We start from the raw sequence: 22480 nt of genomic DNA, 5'->3' as shown, positions 1-22480 counted from the left end.
TTTTTGTAGTCTGAGGAAGCAGTATTGGTCCAGTGTGCTGGTCAACTTGTGCTTTTCAGCGTATGTTGTTCTAGTCCTAAAGTATTTTGTTGTATTGTTTTATTTGCTTCGAAGCACTTTACTATGATAATAAAAATAAAGTTTCTTGAAGGAAATAGCTTTGAGTGCAAATATAGGTCTAATCGGAAATGTTTTTGAACCCCAAGTCAATTCAATCAGGGATGATTAAGAACATATTGCAAGAATAGAACATTTGTATTTGCTTGATATTCTCTGAGCCGAAATCTAGTCTGGACCTAGTTTAAAGAAGTTGAATTCAGAAGCCTCGTTATCAGATTAGCGAAAGATAATCTTTTTAAAGATTTTTTCTCTCTGGTATTCAACTTGATATATTTTTCTAGATATGTTTTAATAGAAGCTGCATTTTAAAGATTTAATCGATTCAATTTTAAAACCATTTCGTGGCAGTTGGATTAGCACTTAAGCAATAGTGTTTGTTTGACTACTCGTTCCTTCACCAATCGTGTACTGGTCCTTCCGATATTTTGAAGACAGGCACAAACAGTTCCTCCACACTGTAATTGGTTCTGAAATAGAAATTAAATCAGATTTTCTTTTTGTTTTGCTTTTTTCAGGAACTACAGAAGCGACAAAATAGATTAACTTAGTGGAAAATATATATTGCCAATTATTTTGTTCGACTGGTTTTTGTTCAATTTATTTCAACACTGGGTTTTGGAGAAAATGATCAATCGATATCACGTACTCTTTTCTGGCACCAGGTGAGCCGTGTTCATAGTTGAAAAGATGCGATGAATTGTTGTAAATATCATACCTGAAACACACTCCAGTCTCAATTTAATTATTTCAGAAAAAATTATTTGGATGAAAGAGTTTTGAGTTATAATTAATCTCAGAACAGTTATTGACAATTCACCGATAAACAATAAACAATGATCATCGTGATTCTAATGGCAGTATCGCCCTATAAGGAGTTTCACCTTCTTATCTCTGTTATTGCAGTTTGGCCTCAATGGGGTTTCTTTATGGGGCAGAATTTTGTGCCCGACAAACTACAAAGCCTATTAAGGAGAAAACTAACTAAATCAAAAATCTCAGCAAAACGCATTCTGAAATTTTTTAGTCTTATGATGTTTTTTAGCAGAGATTTCACTTGGAAATGGATTACCGTACTAAAAATAAACATTTCAGCCACTTTTGAACAGTTTCAGTTATATTCATTACGATGCAGAGGTATACCCAAATCGTCACGGGCAGATATGCCCGATTTGTGTATCTCGTGTTCGTTTTTACTATGTCAAAATGGAAGGGAATATCGTATCCCGTGTTCGCAAAAGTGTGCTAATTTTAGCCGCGAAAAACAAGTACAAATTTAACCTATTTTTCGCGCGAGTTGTATCACGCATCCGCTCTGTTTACGTATCGATTTTTCGCACGCAATGTAGCTCGATTTCGCATATAATCCGCAATTATGCCTAATTTAATGCGCTTTGAGCAAAAAAATGATTATTAAAGCTTTATTAATACTTTTGTTAAAAGAACTATTAATTAAGCTGGCGTGTTTCTTACCAATTTGTGAAGATTTTGCAACGCAAAGAAAGTAGTGTATCGAATCTTTTACCTTAATTCAAAATGATTTAATGCTGTTTTCAATACGGAAGACATCATTTTCGATTTTGAGAGTTGACCAGTGAAAATAGATTCGGCCACTCCCACATTGACAAACAAATCCTTTTTTGGCCAATGAAAATAGATTTGATCAGTGAAAAAAAAATCATTTTACTGAATCCGAAAGACATGATTGTGAGTTATTCTCTCTTTTAAAGCGTCCCATTACAGGTTTGTGGGTGCAGGTGGTTAATTAGGTGGGAGACGGAGACGATTAAACACAAAGACCATAAAAAACAAGGTACCCTTGCAGACCCCCTCTTACATTAATGCCAAAATTTGCCTTAAATTTGATCTTTAAGAAAATAATTACGAAACGACAATTTCGTTTTTGGGTCTATTTACAAGTTTACAGGTCTATTTTTTTTTCTGAAAAAGCCCTCCATTTTAATCTCTCTCTCTCTCTCTCTCTCTCTCTCTCTCTTCCTCTAAAATCATTTTCCTCTATTTTTACTAGTAGTTTAGACACACTGCATCCGTGTAAAAAATGAAAAATTCCTCCGTTGAAGTTGGATTTTGTCGAATTTTATTTTTTTCCGAAAAATCCCTCCATTTTGTTTTTTCTCTCTCTTCCTCTAAGATTATTTTCCTCTGAAGAATTCACTGAGCTATTTTCACTATTAGTTAAGACAAACTGCATCCGTGTGAAAAGTGAAAAATTCCTTCGTTGAAGTTGGAGTTTGTCGAATTTTGTTTTTTTTTTCCAAAAAATCCCTCCATTTTGTTCGCGCTCTCTCTCTCTTCCTCTGAAATTATTTTCCTCTGAAGAATTCACTGAGCTATTTTCACTGTTAGTTAAGACAAACTGCATCCGTGTGAAAAGTGAAAAATTCCTTCGTTGAAGTTGGAGTTTGTCGAATTTTGTTTTTTTTCCAAAAAATCCCTCCATTTTGTTCGCGCTCTCTCTCTCTTCTTCTAAAATTATTTTCCTCTGAAGAGTTTACTGAGCTATATTTACTATTAGTTTAGACACACTGCATCCGTGTGAAAAGTGAAAAATTCCTCCGTTGAAGTTGGAATTTGTCGAATTTTTTTTCCCGAAAATTCCCTCCATTTTCTTCTCTCTCTGTCTCTTCCTCTAAAATTATTCTCCTCTGAAAAGTTTGCTGAGCTATATTTACTATTATTTAAGACACACTGCATCCGTGTCAAAAGTGAAAAATTCCTCCGTTGAAGTTGGATTCTCCCTCTCTTCCTCTGAATTTATTTCCCTCTGAAGAGTTTGCTGAGCTATATTTACTATTAGTTAAGACACACCGCATCCGCGTGAAAAGTGAAAAATTCCTCCGTTGAAGTTGGAGTTTGTCGAGTTTTGTTTTTCTTCCAAAAAATACGTCAATTTTGTTCTCTCTCTCTCTCTCTTCCTCTAAAATTACTTTCCTCTGAAGAGTTTGCTGAGCTATATTTACTATTAGTTAAGACACACTGCATCCGTGTTAAAAGTAAAAAATTCCTCCGTTGAAGTTGGAGTTTGTCGAATGTTATTTGTTTCCAAAAAATCTCTCTATTTTGTTCTCTCTCTCTTTCTTCCTCTAAAATTACTTTCCTCTGGAGAGTTTGCTGAGCTATATTTACTATTAGTTAAGACACACTGCATCCGTGTGAAAAGTGAAAAATTCCAACGTTGAAGTTGGAGTTTGTCGAATTTTGTTTTTTTCCGAAAATTTCCTCCATTTTGTTGCGCAATCTCTCTCTTCATCCTCCCTCACTCCCTCCCTCCCTCCCTCCCTCCCTCCCTATTTCTCTCCCTCCCTATCTCTCTCTCTCTCCTCTCTATAAATAAATCACACGAATAATAAATTCATAAATACACAACCTATGGCAGTTTATAACATTAAGACATTAAGCCATTAAGCAATGTTGGTAGTTGTTTGATACAGAATTACTGATTACAGAATTTTCATTTCCTGTCAATAGAATCATTGAAGTTGGATTGGATTTCTGTGACCATTTGACGTTATGCTTGGCGAACAAGTGACCAGATGACCAGAGGCTGAAACAGACCGGGGAATTAGTTTGTCTTTAAAGTTGTTATTTAAATAAATTTAAAGCTTTAAAAGCTTCAATAAAATCTTGGTTGTTTATTACAAAGTACTAAACTACTTTTGCATGCTGAAAATGCGCGCATTTCATTAGGCTCGATTGCGGATTGGAGATATATTTTTAATTCAAATAATAGATACCTAAATTGAGCGGAAACGTGCTACAAGACTTGTAACCTACATTTCGTTCCGAATGTTCTTTTACAAAGTATTAAAACCACTTTGGAATGCTCAAAATAAGCGCAATTAATTAGGCTCAATTGCGGATTAGAGATACTTTGAATGCGAATAATAGATACCGAAATTGAGCGGAAACGTGCTACAAGACTTGTAACCTACATTTCGTTCCGAATGTTCTTTTACAAAGTTTTAAAACCACTTTGGAATGCTCAAAATAAGCGCAATTAATTAGGCTCAATTGCGGATTAGAGATACTTTGAATGCGAATAATAGATACCGAATTTGAACGGAAACGTTTTACAAGATTTATTACCTACTTTTCGCACCGAATGTTCTTTTTTTTTTGCAAAATTGGAGGAACCGCTTTTGCGAAAATAAGATACAAAGGATGTCATCTAATTTCGTTCATTGTATGTAACTAATTTTCGAGCCAATTTTATTAAGGCGGAAATTTTGTGGTATACATCTGCATCGTAATGTTCATGATAGATCTAATTTACAAATTATTTTTTATATCTTAGATTAATAGTTTTTTTTCACCGGTAAAACATTAACTTTAATAAATTGCGATGAAACCTACTAGAAAAAAGCTGAAATTTTCTACTCTGGGTAAGAGTAACGTTCTAAACTCCAGCTCTCTTTCTCTCTGTCTCTTTCTTGGAACGACTACAAAAGAAATCATGTTGCTAATATATCTCTCTTGGAATTCTTGTTGTTACTAAATTTGTTTTGTAAGTCATTCCAAATGGGTCTTGAATTCATGTTGCTTTGAAATCTTTATCGCTAAAAAAATCAGCCTTCAAATAACTCTTCTTTGACAGATGCCAGTGGCAAAGAGAAATGGTACATGCTTGCAGAAAAAAGTGTACGGTTTTCCTAAATATAACTATTTTATACAAAAAAAATCTTCGATACCATCAGAAAGCCTGACCACGAAAAATGCAGAAGAACAGTTAAGACCAAAAGAAATCTTGACCATTTCATATTTTAATTAAAACTCACTGTTTATCTGTGCATTCTGCTTTTCCTCCAATGCATTTCACAGATTATTCAGTTAGATCATAAAAAGGTTTTTAAAACCACTATTTTCTGTCTATATAATTTTTGTGGAGCAAACGAACGAACCGAGTACTGAAAAGAGGCTGCACTTTTGCTAATTTTTACTTTTTGTTATTGAAACGCTTCATTTTCAAATAAATTAAATTGAAAAAGACCTTTGAGAGAAAAAATTGTTGTCAGTAAGGGGCTCTCTATACAGTTAAGAAAAACAGGAATCTCTTAATTCAAATCAATGAAGATAGAAAGTTTTCTCCAACATTGACTCCGTTGGAGACTCATTTGAGTTGTTGTATGAGCTTAAATCATAACCAATTTTCATTATTTAAACAAAATTTGAACACATACGTTTAGCAATAGACTGATACCAACGGAAAATAACGCCGATAAAGCAACTCTGTTCACTGCTTTAAACAATTTTCTCAGCTTTCGATTTCATTGCGCAGGATTTTCAGATTCGGTGATTTATTTTTATAATTACATATTTTTGTTTAGGACGAGTTAAACGTTTAGACAAACGACCCGAATTTTAATGCAGAGAAATCAAAGCACACCAATTTTCTTCGCGTCCTCTCTCAATATACACTATGGTACCCAAACGCTTAGTAGGGCATCATCTCTGCTTTTAGAGCATGCCACGTCTTTCATAATCATGATTTGCACTAAGGCGTGAAATAGGGTGCGAAGTTGAGAAGTGCTAAAGGAAATTTCATTCCCATTTCTCCGCTTAAACAGAAAAGATGGTTGGACTGCTTTGTTTTTTCACTGTTTAACATGTTGCTACCCTCGGATATGTAGAATTGCCACAGACTGGAAAACAAAAAAGTACTCAACTTGAAGTCAGGACTAAGTGCACAGCATGGATACAAAATTAATCTGAAATAGAACAGTTTTGAGGCCAAAAAATTGAGCGTGATCGGAAGGACCAAAAAATAATCAAAAAACCAAAAAACTTTAATTAAAATTGTTTTAAAAGACTCCAAAACCTCTCTGGAGCGTATCAGAGTTGCTCATAACAGTTTCTATTGCTAAAAATCTATTTCCAGAGGTTCAGTTTGACGCTTTGTCTAAAAATCTGCAAGAAATGCTGCAAAAACGTCAGTTTGAAGAAAAAATTAAGTGTTTTTGCTCAAAATGGTTTGTCAATATGCTAAAGCAGCCTTTCTCTTTCTGAAAGAATGTTATTCTTTTAAATGAAACAAAGGTGCGCAATTGTTCGGGTTCTTCGAAGGAATGGGACAAGATTTCTTGAAAAAAAGGCAGGAATCGCTGAAAAAACAAACAGAAATTTTGAAAATTTTGAAGAAGAAATGCATTTGCATTGCTATTTCTGAACAAGATAATGCTCCTGCGCATTAATTGAAGATCATCGGTTTTTTTTCGAGAGAATTAGTGAAAGCTCCTGGAATGGCCGGTATATAGTCTAGATATAAATCCAATCAAAAATTTATGGGCAGTTTTGGAGTAACGATTACGAAAACAGACATTTTTTGAAAAATTTTGAAGAAAAGGTGTGAAAAAGTTGGAACGAAATTGACTCAGATGTCGTTAGAAACCTCTATTAAAACTATGCAAATCGTCTGCAAGACGTTAATAAAGCTAATGGGGTAATGGCAGATTATTTGGAAACGTATTTGAACGTAGCTTTTTGGTTCCGTAGTGTATCACCTATTGAGAGAGGACGCGAAGAATATTGATGTGCTCGGTCTTCTGTGCATTAAAATTGGGGTCTTTTGTCTAAAGGTTCTTTATCAATTTGAAGTGGTTTATGACGATTTTTACTATAGCAAGCAAATGCCTTCAGGATACAATTAGAACTCCTAAAAGTTTTATTATGGCAATATTATTCAACACAAACAATTCATTATTAAAAATTTCTCATTTAAGTTTTGAACCGATTTGCTGTGAACACAGTTGCTTCAACGGATAATAACGCAGAGGCTCAACAATAAGTTTTGATTGTCAGAATGAAACAAAACTGAATGCACCGTGCCGATTAGTTCAAGATCGAGAGCTCACTCATCTGAAATTCTTACAAACTCGTGCCGTGATAGTTCCTACCCACAAATGAAAACTTTTTTTGACGCAACGTGTACTCTAACATTATACCTGAGTAGCTCAGTAGTTTGAGCAGTCCCTAAAGCTATTTTTAGGGATTGTTCTTTTTTGTTCCGACCCCCCTTGTGAGGGGAGGAACTATAAACCCAAATGGGTTTTTTTTGTTCAGACAATTTTGGCCGATCGATTTATTCATCGTAGAGGAATGTGAGTGGTATCATTAAAAAGGTCAAGCAGTGTAGAATCCGAAACTAAAAAAACTTAGTTGAATTTCGTATTTTTCGAGGAGTTATTGAGGATTGAAGTTTTGTGTGAACACGGGATATTTGGCATGATTTTGTTCACTTTTAGTGTAACTTTTCTTCAAATTAAATTCTTTTTTTTTATTAAAATTTTGGTTCAAAATTACATTTCACGCCAGAAAATGAATCAATCCAGAGTTCCTAACAGACGAAAGGCGATGAAAAAGACAAAGATCTGGTCTCATAGGGAAGTTTACTATCAAAAAAATCGAAATCTTTATGAAAGCTCTTCTTTTTTTAAACTTTTCTCTTTTTTTGTTTTCTTGGGTCACTTAGAGATCAGACACTTTTCATATCCAGGTTTCCTTAGTGACAAACCCAATTTACAGTCAAGTGAAGCCCAATGAACGAAAAAACTGTTTTCAATGAATCGCTCGTTTTTTCGCTTCGACTTTGAGTTTTTCGTAATTTTAAATGAAATTTTGATTTTCACTTTGAGGTTTTCTAAATTTTATAGTCATAAGGCATAGTACTATTGACTAAAAGTGCAATGGGTTTCGTAAAGAACATTAAGTGAACCTATCTAGATCTTTCAGTGGATAGCTAATGGCTGTTACCACTTTAAAAATGATTTCTGGAGAATTTTTTTTAACATTAACCGATCATATACTTTGTTTCGTGAATTAGAGTCCTTCTCAGTATTGTAAGGACCCCAATTGTTTCTACTGCAACCAAATTTAAACTGGTTAGCGGTTTTATCTTCTGATTAATTGTTATATGACTTCAATGCCACGAGATTTCAAAAAATTTCAAAAATTTTTGAGATATTTTCTTGTAATTGGTTCCTCTTGTAATTTTATCACAATATCTTGAGATTGAAAACTCCCATTGACTTAAAAAAGACATTCAGTGGATCATGGGTAAAATTTTCAGATAAAAACATAGGTTTAAATGGCTTCGACACTTTATTCTCGCACTTGTCTACTGAATTTTTGGTTTTTGCCTGTATTTGTTGTTATTTCCATAGTCATCAGATTTAATGTGATGTCTTATTGATTACGATTACCTAAGCATGACAAATGTTCTTGTCTTTTTATAGAGAAATACGCTTCATTTGAGCGTATTTACTGACTTCCGTTGAAAGCTGTTGAATTTAATGGCTGTTAAAACTTTAAAAAATAATTTTTCAATTTTTTTTTCGAAATTAACAGTTCTAAACTTACTTTTGCTTTTCGTGAACTGTAATTCAGTCTCAGTAATGACTGGACCCGCTTGTTTTATACTTCAAACAATGGTAATCTAGTTAGAGGTCTTTTTTTCTAACTATTGGTGTTATGACTCCGATGCACGAGTTTTAACAATTTTTTTTTAATTTTTGGATATTTTTTTTTCGTTTTTGTTTGGTTTCTTTTGAAATGTAAAGACATTATCCTAATTTTGATAGTTGCATTGGCTCAGAAAAGACGTTCAATAGATCATACAAAGTTTTCAGAGAAAAACTTATGGTTTAAATGGCTTCGACACTTTCTTCTCGCATTTTTCTAATTAGTTTTTGAATTTTGACTATAGTTGTTGCTGTTTTTGTAGTCAATGACTTATTATATTGTCTTACCGTTAACTTATGGATAACAGACATCATTTTGGTCTCATCAGGGAATAATTTAGCGCATTTAGTAGCTTCTTTCGAAAGCTGTTGATTTTAATGTCATTGATGCTACGGGTTTTCTAAAAAATTTCGTGGTTTTAATGTATTTGTTCATGTTTGTTGATTTATTGAAGTCAAATTTTCAAAAAGGAGAATCCAATTGTTTTAAGAAAATTAATTGAAAGTAGAAAAGGTTTTACTTAATTGAAAGTAGAAAAGGAACCGGAAAGTTCATTTTTTAAGGGCTTCGACACTCTGCCTCATTTATTTTTGCTTTTTTCGGTAATCTTTTATTCTTGAGGTAGCCGTAAATTGCTCAGCAGTCCATAAATTTGTGATTGAGGATTGCAAGAATGATATTACCCGAAGCAGTCAGTTTATTGCGAGTAGATTTAAAGATTATGATATTACACATTTTTAAAATTTTTATTGCTTTTTCTTTCTTTTTCAGATTTTGTTCTTTCCGTAACTTGTAACTTTTTCTCATCATAGAGAGGTACTATAAATTTCCTTGTATGTTAAAATTTAACATGTTTACTGATATTATGACGTGACTGATGTTTTGTTTGTTGAATAATATGCGTTTTCATAAAATTTGATTGGTGTGTATTTGTTCCTTTTTCTCGTCCTTAGCACAATCTCGTAATAACAGGTCTCAATGATTTTCAATCGAACGTATTTATTCATTCAGTATAATTGCAGCTGGATTAGTATAAATAGAAATTGAAATAAAAACACCTATAAATCAGATAATAGCTAATGATTGTAACGGCTTCACTAATTTGTGTTTTCGTAATGCTTGTAATTTGTTGTTCGTAATTTTTTGAGTTTTTCTGCATCTTCAGTCTTTTTCTATGGCTTAGGCGAACCAAATACACAGGTTCTTTTGGTTACATTGTGATTTTTTAGTAAATTCATCGGGAATTATTTCGTGAATTGCTAATTATTTTTAAGAATTTTGAAATTATTTGGTTTAAAAAATGTTGATTAATTTTTGAATTTCACCTCATTTCTTTATCTTGATGACTTGTTACCTAATCTCATTTGAGAAAAATCTCATCCGATTTGTAGTTATGAAAAAGTGAATTGGTGTGGTTAGAGTCTTTGCCGTGAAATTTTTGTTTTAGCTTTTTAATCTGTTGTTGTTGTTTTTTTCTCGTGGTCTTTTTATGGGCAGATCTCGTTGTAATGATGGATGTCATTTTTTAATTCAATTATTAGTTTGGTTGTGTAACGATTTTTTTAAACTCAAACATCTATTTTTGATTATCTCTTTGTCGAAAATGTAAGTCAAAGGACAGATAAGTCAAAAATGTAGATGAGCGCGGGTCGGAACATCATGTGCGAACGCACATTAACTAGCATCCATTTTAAACATTTAAATTAGAAATCAAAGTGTTGGTCGAGCTAAGATTAAAATCTAAATGCAACAACTCGAAAAACAACTGTGTTTATCATTGACAACTGTGTTGACTTTTCTACAGTTGTGTGAACAATTGTATTGTGTTATACATGCTCAGGGAAATAGAGTGGTTCGTAATAATAATTTGTTGGTAAGAGGTTTTTTGGATTTGTGTCAGGTTGGGACATGAAACAGAAAAAGCTGAAACTCACCAATTGGTCAGTTGAGCTGACTTAGTAGAGGCCACTTCACTTTTGTAAGCAATCTCATGACTGAAAATTAAATACAATCTCTTCGTTTATTCATAAAAAATACTCTTGAGATATGCCCTTAAATACATCAAACGAATATAATTGAACCTGATAAAACAATCAATTTTAAATTTTGGTCACACTGTAAGTAGAAAAGCTATAATCTTGTTGTCATCCTGTTTTCTAAGGATTTTTGCGGACCACTTTACAATAAAGTGAAGTTATAGGATAACCAATAAACAGCGACGACGGTATTGCCGATAAACAAATTTGGACCAAAGTTTAATCATTGAAGCTTTTAGTCAACTTAATGATTAGTTAACAGCTCCATCTACCTTTCTTCGCCATACCTTCTGTTGATTAAGAAGCCACAGAAAATTAAAATTGGCATGAAAATGAGGAGCAACTTTAAATAACTGGCTCATTTCGGCTAGAGAAACTCAACTTACTCATTGTAAACTCCAACAATTTGGTTGTTTTTAAACTCAATACACTTCTCCACCAGACAGCACAGTCCAGCAACTAATCCAATAACAATAGCCAGAGAAACGAGCACCACCAGGACCAAAAACAGCCAATCGATCCTGAAACATTAAAATTCACATCAGAATTTTGACTTAACCCACGTCTATTTGTATTCAGGCGGAGTATATTATTTCGATAAGTAAAAAATTCCAAAAAGAGTGCGAAATTTAGTTGAAATTTTGCACCAATTCGAACAAACAATTGAGAAAACGATACAAAACCTGTAGTTCGGACGTCACACTGTTGTGTCTATGGATATACTTGATCAGCAAATAGCAATTATACAGATCCTCAGCAAATAGCAATTAAGTGTAGACAGTTACATTAACTCACCAAGTTGATTTCCCAACGTTAGTTTGTTAATAGAATAATTTAAAAAAGTCAAAATAGAATAAGCCAATTTTTGGACCCAAAAGAAAAATTTAAATGCGTCAAACTTTTCCAGGTGCTTTTCGTCTGCTTAAGTTGGCCTGGTCCGTGGTCTGGCTGGGGTCTGTTCTTTCGGGCCGAGTATGAACAAAGGGTATAAACATAAACCCCCACGCAACAAAACGTAAAACCCCACATATTTTTAATAGGAACTAAACCCTGAGGAAAAAAACCCCACGAAAATAAATCCCTCGTTTATGAGACCCAAATTAAAATTGAATTTTGGTTGTGATAGTTTTATATCAAGTACAAAGGACTGCTAAGGCGTGACCATTGCTATCGAAGCATTACTATACCCACTAAAAAGAGGAACGTTCAAATAGTCAAGTGGGGTTTATTTCTGTGTGGGTTTATTCCCTCTCTAAATTTATGTGAGGTTTTTTTCCGTGGGGGTTTATTTCCATTCCAAAATTACGTTTTCCGATTTGTTTTCCGAAACCGGCGAAAGAAATCTGATTGTCTGGTCCATTGTGGTCGGTTTGGCAAATAACTTACTTTTAGTCTTTAAATAAATGAAATTGGAGCCGGCTGCAATCACAATTCCAAATGGTTCCGGAAATTTCACCGTGCAAGAACATATAAGACGTCTGACCAAAATTTGCGTGTTTTTATATTCTCATATAATAATAACTAAAATCTGTGATTTAAAAAAAGGAATTTAAAACATATTGTAAAAATTTATCAGACAGTCTAACTACCTTGAAACTATTTGTTTTTTATCTTGTATTATCCCACGAATACAGATCAAGAACGAAATTAAAGTGGTATCTATATATAGTTTAATAAAAAGGTCTGCTGTGAGTGGTCTAACGTTTTCCATGTCAAAATGAGAATTTTTCTTGGCGAAAAATCAACAAGTGTAACCTTGCAAATAACGTAGATTTTTTCAAAAAATTATATCTAATATAATTCATGTCCAAAAACTGTAATTTTGTTCAGATAATATGCTTAAATCAGTTGGCTGGATATATTCAGTCTATTCTTTATATAGATTATATAGGAGATGTAATTTAGTATCTCACAAGTTTTACTGGTGAATATCATATCAAGCAATCAACAAAGTAGATCAAAGTTGACACCGTTGTCACGAAATGTTGGCGTATTTATCTAGGAAACAAATTATTTCAAATATGACATCGGAAGCGACATGCACTCAATTAAATGAAAACTTTTGGGATCATTGTCGGTTGATATACAAGATAAACTTAAAGAAGAATCTCTAATTAGCATATTCGATTCTAAAATCTGAGAATTTGTTCAAAAATCTGAGAGAATGTTTCCTTGATAAAATGGAAATCAAAGATCTTGGGAGAAAATTCGGATTAAAACTACATTGAACTGCTCAAACACTACAATTTGAATTGATGTTAAAGAAAAGAAACAGAACACTTAACTTGTACAACAATATTAGACCAGAATAATGCGAAAGACCACTTTTCAGAAGTCTCTATCTCGTCTTCAGAATTCTATAACGAAAAAGTAAAGATCAAAATTTTCACAGAAATCCAAAGCATTCTGTCCAAACCTGAATTAAATAAAGACTTGCATCAACAGATCAAAAGTGTGGAAACAAAAGTATTAACAAAAGATTGCAAGTTCAACATTTCAAAACTTTTCAGATTTGTTCCAAAATGTGCAGAACAATTTATTTCCTATGAAAGTAACTTAAAAATAATCTGAAAAATGAATATCTAAGAAATAACTGAAATATATCAAAGAAAAACGTCTACATTCTAATATCTGGAAATAGATGGCAAATATTTCAGCTTATATTGCACACAAAGTAATCAGAAATGCCACAAATCAACAATTGGGGAATGCAAGTAATGAGTGCAAATAAAAAACGCTCAAGACTCTGATTTAAAACAGAAATGGACTGATAAATGTCTCTGACATGCTAAATATATGTTTTTCTAGGTTAGTTGTATACCACCGGGATGAGAAAAAATATTGGGTTACCAACCTTGTTTGCAAGCAAACAAGAATTTTCATTCAGAATACTAACAAGAAAAAACTATTTGATATAAGAGACTAACTACTACAGAAAAAAGCGCACTTACCTCACTCACGCTATGTCAATTTTATCAAAATTTGTGTCAGAAGAATTTTACGTTTTCCAATTAACAAGCTTGTTTCAATTAACGTTTTACCAGATGTCCTGAAAAAGGCATACGCAACTTCAATTTACAAAAAAGGCAAATTGTTTGAACCAGAGAACTAACTGCGGAAATTTTTCAGTCACAACAACTCTTGAGAACCTACTACAACCAATGCTAAAACTTGTGGAAGACCAAAAAAAAGTTTGAGATGATAGATGAAAATCGGTTCCGATGTCTGAAAAAAATTGTCGACACTGTCATTCCATTAACCGAATCAATAAGTAAAAACTTCCAGAAAAAATGCAACTATTATCAGTACTTCTTTAGATCTTGAATAATAGGTTCAACTCAATTTCTCACGAAATTTTGTTTAAGACGTATGGGGTTTGTTTTTGGTATATTATGGAATTTTTTGAATGTTTTCCAAAAAATTATGCCAAAGAAAATAATGTTCTTTTCTTTAAGAAATCTACGCTAAAATCTTTCTGTTCTAGAAGAAACCAATGCTTTAGAAACGCAATCATATTTTCAGATTGGATGGCAATTAACTATGGAGTACCTCAAGGAACAGTCCGCGGTCCACTAATCCTTATATCGTATTTTAACGATTTCCCGGAAAATATGAAAAACGAAGGGTTTTAACAATTTGCAGAAAACAAATGTATTATTTTGCTTAGAATTAAAAGCAGATCAGTACCTTCTACCAAAAATCTACAGTATTTTTGCGAAAACGCGATAATTATCTGTTTATATTGAACATGTTAACTGAAACAGAATATGTTAACATTGAACAGAGATAGACCTGAAGTAATTGTATTTTTGACAAAAGATCAGATGCACATTGAGCATTTTCATTATGATGTTTATAAAAGTTTTATAAAAGTTTAAACTGTTTACTTATTTCAACAATTTTGTACTGTACGTAGAAACGATCAAATAATCATAATTAGTACGAGTTTTAAACAATTAATTTAATCAATTAGAACTCAGTTGCTAAACAACGCATTTTAACAACTCCGAGAGAGGACTAAAGCTCAATCAACCCAGAAAAGCGAGCGATTAGATTGAATGCCATGTTAAACTTGGAAAACTGAGGGGGAATTGCACTTGTTTGTTCACTCTCATAACATGTTTCATAGACAAGCAATATCACTAGTTGAGGGGAGGGATCAAAAAGTTGATTTCAAGTCAGAGTAATTAACTTTTTACTACGTAAAAATAGGGGTTCATATTTTACTTAAGACTTTCAGTACATTTATATGCTACTGAGAAGCAATAAGCAAAATTGAAAATTTCTTTGTCAAAGCCTTTCCTGCGTTAATCCTTCCAACTTAGCTTATTCACGTGTTATAATTGATTGAACATTGACTTACTCGTCTTCTGGGATTAAATCCTGAACATTGTCTCCAACTGAAGCAGCCAACAAAGACCTCCATGTCTCAGCCTGAAAGAATCTATTTCCTATGTACATCATGGGAATGGAAACCAGAGATGCTCAGTCTATTTGTAGGGGACAAAAGTATCTATGAGACTCTTACAGCTCATCATGAGTTGCCGGATGTTCTTAGGACCCGGGTCGAGGCGTCACCGCTAAAAATCGGTAAAAGATGTAAGATTTGCGGTGAATTTGAGTAAAAGTGTAAGATTTGCGTTCAATGCGATGAATGCGGTGAAAAAAACTTTTAAGCTTTTAAATTTTTTTTTCGCCGCTCCGGGTTTCTATAAATGCTAACAGACAACGCTCAGCAATGGAGAGGACCCGTATTCTGGAATCCCTTTCAGTTTTACTAATATTAATAGCAATACAATGAATGTTGATTTATTATGTCGCAATTCAACTATAAAATTAAGTGTTTCCATCCAATGCGAGAGCGACGACTCTTTGGGTAAATTGTTTTTTTTTGAAATGAGATTTGGAATTTTAGAGACTGTTTTGACAATTCTTTTCCACTATAAAGTTAGTAGTATATAAATATAATTAAATAAAGGAGAGGAGCCGTGCAAATTTACATCTTGACTAAACTTTAAATCCAAGTTGACGTTGAATTTCATCAAATTCACATCCTAATAGAAGACCTCTTTTTAAATGCGGTAGTAGACGTGGTATAATAAAGTAATCACAAGTAGCAATGCGAACGTTATTGTCATTGACTTTTTAAATCTGGTGTCCAAACATTTTAAACTATTTTCAAAACATTTTTAATCCAGTGTCAGTAATGCAATTAACAGCATTTCGTTTTTTGACCAATCTACTATAACTCAGGTTCTCATATATTGCCATATATTGTACTCCAAAAATGAGAACAGAAAAGAGAAAAAAGCTGATAAAACTTTGTTTTGGATATTGTCAAACCACTTGATAAAATCAACATAATGATAGTTATCCACATTCTCTGTCGCTATGACAGTCACGAGAAACTGTTAATCTCTTCAAATTGTATCGAAAGTATCGTAAAAAAAAGAGCTATTGACAAATTTTTATCAAAAATGGGTTATAAGGGTAATAGTTGAGAAAAGGGATAAGTTTGTGAAAGTGTTTTTCTTCGGTCTACAAAAATGTTTTACCAGATGTCCACATTGATGAATACTTTATTGGCCACCAAAATGAAAGTCGAAGAATAATGAACAAAATCCACAAAATCTTGCTTTAACGCACATATTAAGGGGTTTTGACAAAAAACCACACTGATCAGGATAATAGCTACAAAACAGAAGAACACAATCAAAAGTTCAGCGCAATTAAAAAACCCGGCGCATCGCGCTTGCAAAACGTTTCACGGGATTATCATTTTAATTAAAAGTTGAAAAAATGAAATTAAATTTTTCCTCATTTCGGATGAGATATATATATATATATATATATATATATATATATATATATATATATATATGTGTGTGTGTGTGTGTGTGTGTGTGTGCGTGTGTGTTTGTGTGGGTGTGCGCATGTCTGTTTATGTGCCTTTTTGTGTGCATTTTAAATCCCTGATCACAACAGCCGTCTATATAATGTAAGTTTTGCTCTTTGAATTCAATTGCAGTGGATATGATTGAAATTTTTGCATGACTAATTTTGCAGCTTTGCTGTTTGAGCTCAACGCCAGTGATACGAGTGGAAACTGTGATATAACGAGAAGTTGCGAACTTAGCAACTTAGGTTAAAACTTCGATATATAAAGAAAACTTTCTTACCTGATGTTTGGTGAAGTGAAATTGAATAATGGCTTCTAATTTGAACCGAATCGTCGATTCAAATTTGTTCATACCACAAGCTTATCAATGTACATAAACCATAAATTTGTGAGATAGATTCGACCTTCCCACCACTAAACACGATCAGTAACCAAATCTCCGACCCTCCCAGTAGATAGCAATGACATGTTCTCAAGTAGGGAGAACACTGTGTTAAGTGCAAAAAACTGCACTAGTACTTGCCATATACGGCAAGGGGAAAACTTGTTCACAACTAAGGTGTAAATTAACACATATCAGTTTATCTATATCTAGACGGATCTGTAAATTTTCATACTGATACGGATTATAAATACCTGTGAAATTTTGCACATTTAGGCCATTTTGAATTCAATTATTAAAATTATAAAGTTCTTGTTATTCGTGCTCGAGACTACGACAGAAACCTCTTGGCCGATAAAGAATTGCCAAAACGGTTCGACAGGAGATGGGATGTTAGGCGAAAGCTCCAATTTTAGAACGCAAAATTGATAATATCTCACCTCCCATCAACCTATTGTGGAAGCCTAAGGGCAAAATTTTTTCACTTAAGTCAATCACGACTGTGTTAGCAAAAAATGTTGTCTAATCCTGATATCCTGAACCCAGACCGCAATTACAATTGCAATCGCTTTCACTTAATGCCTAATCTACAAACTGGCAGCATCATTTGTTTATTGCTTATCATACATATGATGTTGAAGGCGCAGCGTGGCAGTTTTATCTTTTTGCAAGTCAAAATAGGAAAAACGCGCATCAATCTTACATCAATTTGGGTGATGTTGAGTGAAAGGTCCAGCGAACACAACTGGCAGTCACCAAAAGTACTGGCAAAAGTAAATGCAACTGATGCTGTGATGTTTTCAATTGCTGATGTGGAATTTGTATCGTCTATTGTTTCATTCCCATTAGCTGATCGCCTGTTCAGGTTGCGTTTTCCTGCAACGATTTGCAATTTTAATAGAACGAGTATCTGACAGCCCTAGTCGAGATGGAATGGTTCACTCCCAAAATCTGTCAGAAAAATGATAACCTTGCAAGATTCTATCAAAAACGGTTTATCTGGCGGAAACAGCCAGAAAAATGATTATCTTGTAAGAATCTGTCAAAAATGTCTGGCAGAAGATGCATCGTCTTGTAGGAAACTAGAACCTGCCAGAATCTGCCAGATATCTACAAGATAACCATCAATTCTCGACTAGTGAGTTCAGTCAAAAATATTGCTCATATTACCACGACACTACAAAATTTTTCATCTTTGTTTCACTTTGTTGCCCGGACTGAGGTCCCATTTATTTTCAGCGCTGAATCATAGTAACTTTTATTCTGTATTTTAATCTGTCAAGTATCATGATCATGTCAAAAATTAGGCTGATCAGTGTAAAAAATCAGGACAACCTAGTTTCTCTGAATTTGTTCTGAACTACATGACAAAATCAGACTGCGGAATTACTGATCAGAACAAAATTTCAGCCTGAAAAAAAATCTCAGAAAAAAAATTCAGCATGAAAATACTCTGAATTTACTATGAGAATAAAAGAACAATAAAAAATAGTTATTTCAATAAAAAATTTCTGTCATTTCAGTCCAATTGGAGTTCTCTGGTACTGGCATTGGGGAAAGAACATCCGCAGGCGGACTACAAGCGTTTTTAACTAAGATATAAAAAAGAATTTCGCAAGAATGAGAGAATAACAAAATGATTTTTGCTGAAGAGTTAGGATATTTATTTACAGGAGACATCTAATTGAAGGTGATTTAGAAGTGTGAGATGAAAAATGCTCAAATTTTGCCGGCATATATTTATAAACCCATTATCAATGAGAAAAATCAATAAGCGAATCTGATCATAGCGCCATAATTTGTAGTGCGTGTCCTAAGTCTGGCCAAAATGGTTAGCTCAATCAAATTTTCCGGAATTAAATCTACTTCTGGAGGTAACCTGACCATATAAGCACTGAAAATGGGGTTATAACAGTTCAACCTCAGAAACTCAAAGCTATTGATAAATATCTAAACCAGAGCTCATGATCAAGATCTTTTCAATGACTTTGTTACTATGAATCATCTGCTCCCGGCATTATATTGGTAAGATAAACTTTACGAATACAACAAAGGTTAAACACTATGTAATTATTGGACCACAATCAAGTACGTGGACCGTAAAAATACTGACTAGAGGAATCGAAAGATAGCACAAAATACTAGGCTGAGGTGTGCAGCCCAAGTCAATTTTTGAGTAACGAACTGGGATGGGTTGTTCAAGCTTACCTGGAACTTGAAGGTTATCTGTACAAGTGAGTGGAAATTCAAGGGAGCTTCTGTCACTTGACATTGTCAAATTATATTTTCCTTGATAATTGGCTTTGTTTGGAATCGAATCATCGCATGTATAGATCACCTCAACCAGAGAATCGTTATTTGCCAAAGACGAGAGTTCTATCAAAAGAACTTGATCACCTGGAAATGTTAGTTGAATCACCCGACTATCGCCCAACAAAATTCCACTGATATTGAGAGAGTGACCTTGTCCATCCCCTAAGTTAACAGGGGTCGAGAAAACCCGGCAAGTCTGGTACAGAATGTCGTCCACGTCATCTGCAAATTCTTGGAAGGTGTTATATTGTAGGACATATTCTTCAGCAGTAGCTGCTGCAAGGAGTTCAGAATATTTTACACCAGAGGTCATTCCAATTGAGAAGACAATTATGTCATCTATCTGAAGCAATAGAACCAGTGCTTTAAGTCAAGAAATAAATCTTGAGTTCTCAAGACATTCCAGTATGTTTATCTTGCAATAAATGTGATCACCTCTTACTAAGTAATCTTACGTAAGATTACTTAGTAGGAGTTGATAGCATTTATTACAAGATAAACATTCTGGAATGTCTTGAGAACTCAATGAGTGATTTCGGACCAATAGTACTAAAAATTAGTATCGGACTAAGTATACGTAAGATCACGTCTCGTAAGATGTGAGTATAGTACGAGGCTCACATCTTACGAGACGTAATCTTACGTATGCTTAGTCGGATACTATTTTTCTTTCACCCTAGTTTTCTATGACACGTGCTGGTTAACTACGGAGAATGAATTGCAGAGAAAACATTTCACGTTAAAATGAAACGGCTCTGTTGAGACAGATACGTACTAGACAGAAATTGAGGTCACATTAAATGTGTATAAAACAGACCAAACCTGTCGCTTTTAGAAGTAGAAAAGATAATTTATCAGATATTCAATTGAATGTTGACCAGGAAACATCAAAAGACCTTCAGAAAGCTAACAATATCTTGGAATACAAATAGATTATGGCATAAAAATCAACTAAACATTGTTTCTGCTATTCTCTTGCAATTTCCTGTTAGGTATCATAAATCTTTGAAAATTTGATTGTTTGGTTTATTAGGTGAAAATGATATTGTTCAATTTGCGGATGACACTAGTATTATATGCAAACTTGAAATTATTGAAAATATTCGATTTAAAATCATAACATACTAGAACAAACAGACAAATACCTGACAGATAAGCAACTCACGTTAATTGCCGATAAAACATGTTGTTCTTTACAAATCATACTAATTCGGATCCAGAGTTTACTTCTAAAGGTTAAGTTATCAAACCAGCTCATGCTTGTCCTTATCTCAGAGTACAATTAGATTCAAACCTAACCATTGAGAATCATCTGAACTCAGTTTTACGCTCTTACAGCTAAAAACATAAACTGCATAAAAAGACAAATTAACTGGGGAATAAAAATTTGTTATTTTTGACAAAAATTTGACCACTGCACTGATCTTTTCATCAAAGATCGTATCCTGCCAGTCAAATTCTTTATCCCAAAAATCAGATGAATGAAGATACAAACAGATATAAGACAATGGGAAACATCCAAAAATTTTAAAATGTTTACTAGTTGCCAAAACGTTTGACGGAACAAGAGAACAAATCAAATTATTATAAACAAGAGAACGAAAATGAAATGGAGTAACAAATTTTTGAGCTTGAAAAGCGTTCAAAAATGGAACAGATTGCTCTCTTCAATACGAACTATTAACTGTAAAACTTGCCTTAAAACGTTTTAGCCGAGTTTTTGCTTGATCAGCACAAGAAGGAACCCGTTAATTTACAAATGAAAGCCTTCAATTCCTAATTTTACCTATGAGAACGCACAGCCACAGTTTTAAAATTATTATACTAATGACAGTACTGATACTGGGATTAATTTTTTAACATTTGAATGCATGTAGATGTTTAACATTAGGGTTATAATCAGAATAATTAAATAAAAAATAATCAATCGCTATACTTCATTTCTCTTTTAGAGGAAGTTTTCTTTTAAAATTCTGTGAGTAAAAAGTCCACAAATCATAGTTTCACAAATTAATTGAGGTATCAAAACCTGTTGCATAAGATGAATTTTTGTTCAATGTTGAGGTCTAATCTTTAAATCTTTAATCTTCGAGCTAGACGGCAATCTTCAAATTCTTTCATAACGAAGTTTCATACGAAATTGTTGCAATGAGGAATATCCGAAACTTTTATGATATCAACGAAGAACCTACAGTATTAGCTGAAAAAAGAATCAAATAATTAAAATTACAAAAACGTAAGCTGAGCAAATGATGCAAAAAATCATTGTGCATTGTATTATGAAGCATTGAAAAATTGATAAAGCTGATAATTGACCCATTTATTTTAGGTAAGCGACTTACAAGTCAACATTCAAGCGATTATTAAGACTTCTTGCTAAATCACGATGAGAACATACTCCTGAACAACAACCTGACAAGTAGTATCTTTCACATTCTATTTTTCCTATAATAGCAAAACACAACAGGACAAATAAAATTTCCTGAAATGTTTTACTATGTTTAGAATTTTTGAAAATTTAGTTACATTTTTTATTGCAGAGAATTTAAATGTTTAGCCATCTGGTTATGTTTTCTGGACTTACATGTTTCAGAGCCAAAAAATTAATAGAATTATATTGAGGTGAATTCTACTTATCTGTGTAAAAACTCACCTCTCTCAGTCGTTTAGTCGCTCCTGGATACAAATTTACATCTCGATTGCCGATTCCATCCGTTAAGAAAAACACAATTTTCCTGACCAAGGTGTCGTTTTTTCTTGTTTTCCCATCAAATTCGACAATATCAGCCGCTTTTGATTAGACCTTGAGCCAAGTTTGTCCAGCCTCCCGCGTGAACACGACCATCTAATATTGCATTGAATTCTTCAGCACTAGAGGTGTATGTTGAAGTGAATGTGACATTGGTGTTGAAAACAACCAGAGCTAGCTGGGTTTCGTCAGTTGTCAAAGTGTCGTTCAAATGAGACACCACAGTACGCACAAAACCCATCTGCTGATGAAAGCCTCTAAAACACAAAATGCTGATGAAAGCCTCTAAAACATCATGAATTCGAGCACTTTACTACGGTAATTCAATACAATTAAAATTTTTCTGACAGATTTAATGATCTGTTAAATAGAATTGTCTTATTATTTCTGATTTTGCAGAAACAAATTCCTTTGAACCTGATATTTTGAATAATGAAATGCATGAATTTTTATGAGCTTTTGCAAAGTTTTTTTCGAAGGTGTCGCAGTTTCTTAGGGTGTCGAAGGTG

At 33.5% G+C, this 22480-nt stretch overlaps 1 protein-coding gene across 1 annotated transcript; it reads right to left on the bottom strand.

The window, feature by feature from the left end:
- Nucleotides 1–352: 352 nt before the first annotated feature.
- LOC142356081 (uncharacterized) lies at nucleotides 353–22222 on the bottom strand. Its single transcript, XM_075408054.1, has 8 exons — nucleotides 21876–22222; nucleotides 19118–19565; nucleotides 17613–17785; nucleotides 14992–15062; nucleotides 11015–11149; nucleotides 10527–10586; nucleotides 767–835; nucleotides 353–587 (listed from the first exon to the last, which is right to left on the bottom strand). Exons 2-8 carry the CDS (start codon nucleotides 19533–19535, stop codon nucleotides 515–517), a joined length of 999 nt encoding a protein of 332 aa, XP_075264169.1. The 5' UTR covers nucleotides 19536–19565; nucleotides 21876–22222; the 3' UTR covers nucleotides 353–514.
- Between the last annotated feature and the right edge of the window lie 258 nt (nucleotides 22223–22480).

Source organism: Convolutriloba macropyga, unplaced genomic scaffold (assembly GCF_964194025.1).
Source record: "Convolutriloba macropyga unplaced genomic scaffold, txConMacr16.3 SCAFFOLD_2110, whole genome shotgun sequence".
In the NCBI taxonomy this organism is placed as follows: Eukaryota; Metazoa; Xenacoelomorpha; order Acoela; family Convolutidae; genus Convolutriloba; species Convolutriloba macropyga.
This window is presented reverse-complemented; position numbering and strand designations above follow the sequence as displayed.

Bases quoted from the DNA above. Each gene is read 5' to 3' on its own strand.
- LOC142356081 (XM_075408054.1), bottom strand. From the start codon at position 19,535: ATGACCTCTGGTGTAAAATATTCTGAACTCCTTGCAGCAGCTACTGCT. The intron at 15,063-17,612 runs GTAAGATTGATG...AGATTCTTTCAG, and splicing joins TCAACATCACCCAAATTGAT to GCTGAGACATGGAGGTCTTT. The intron at 588-766 runs GTACGTGATATC...TTTCTATTTCAG, and splicing joins TCACCTGGTGCCAGAAAAGA to AACCAATTACAGTGTGGAGG.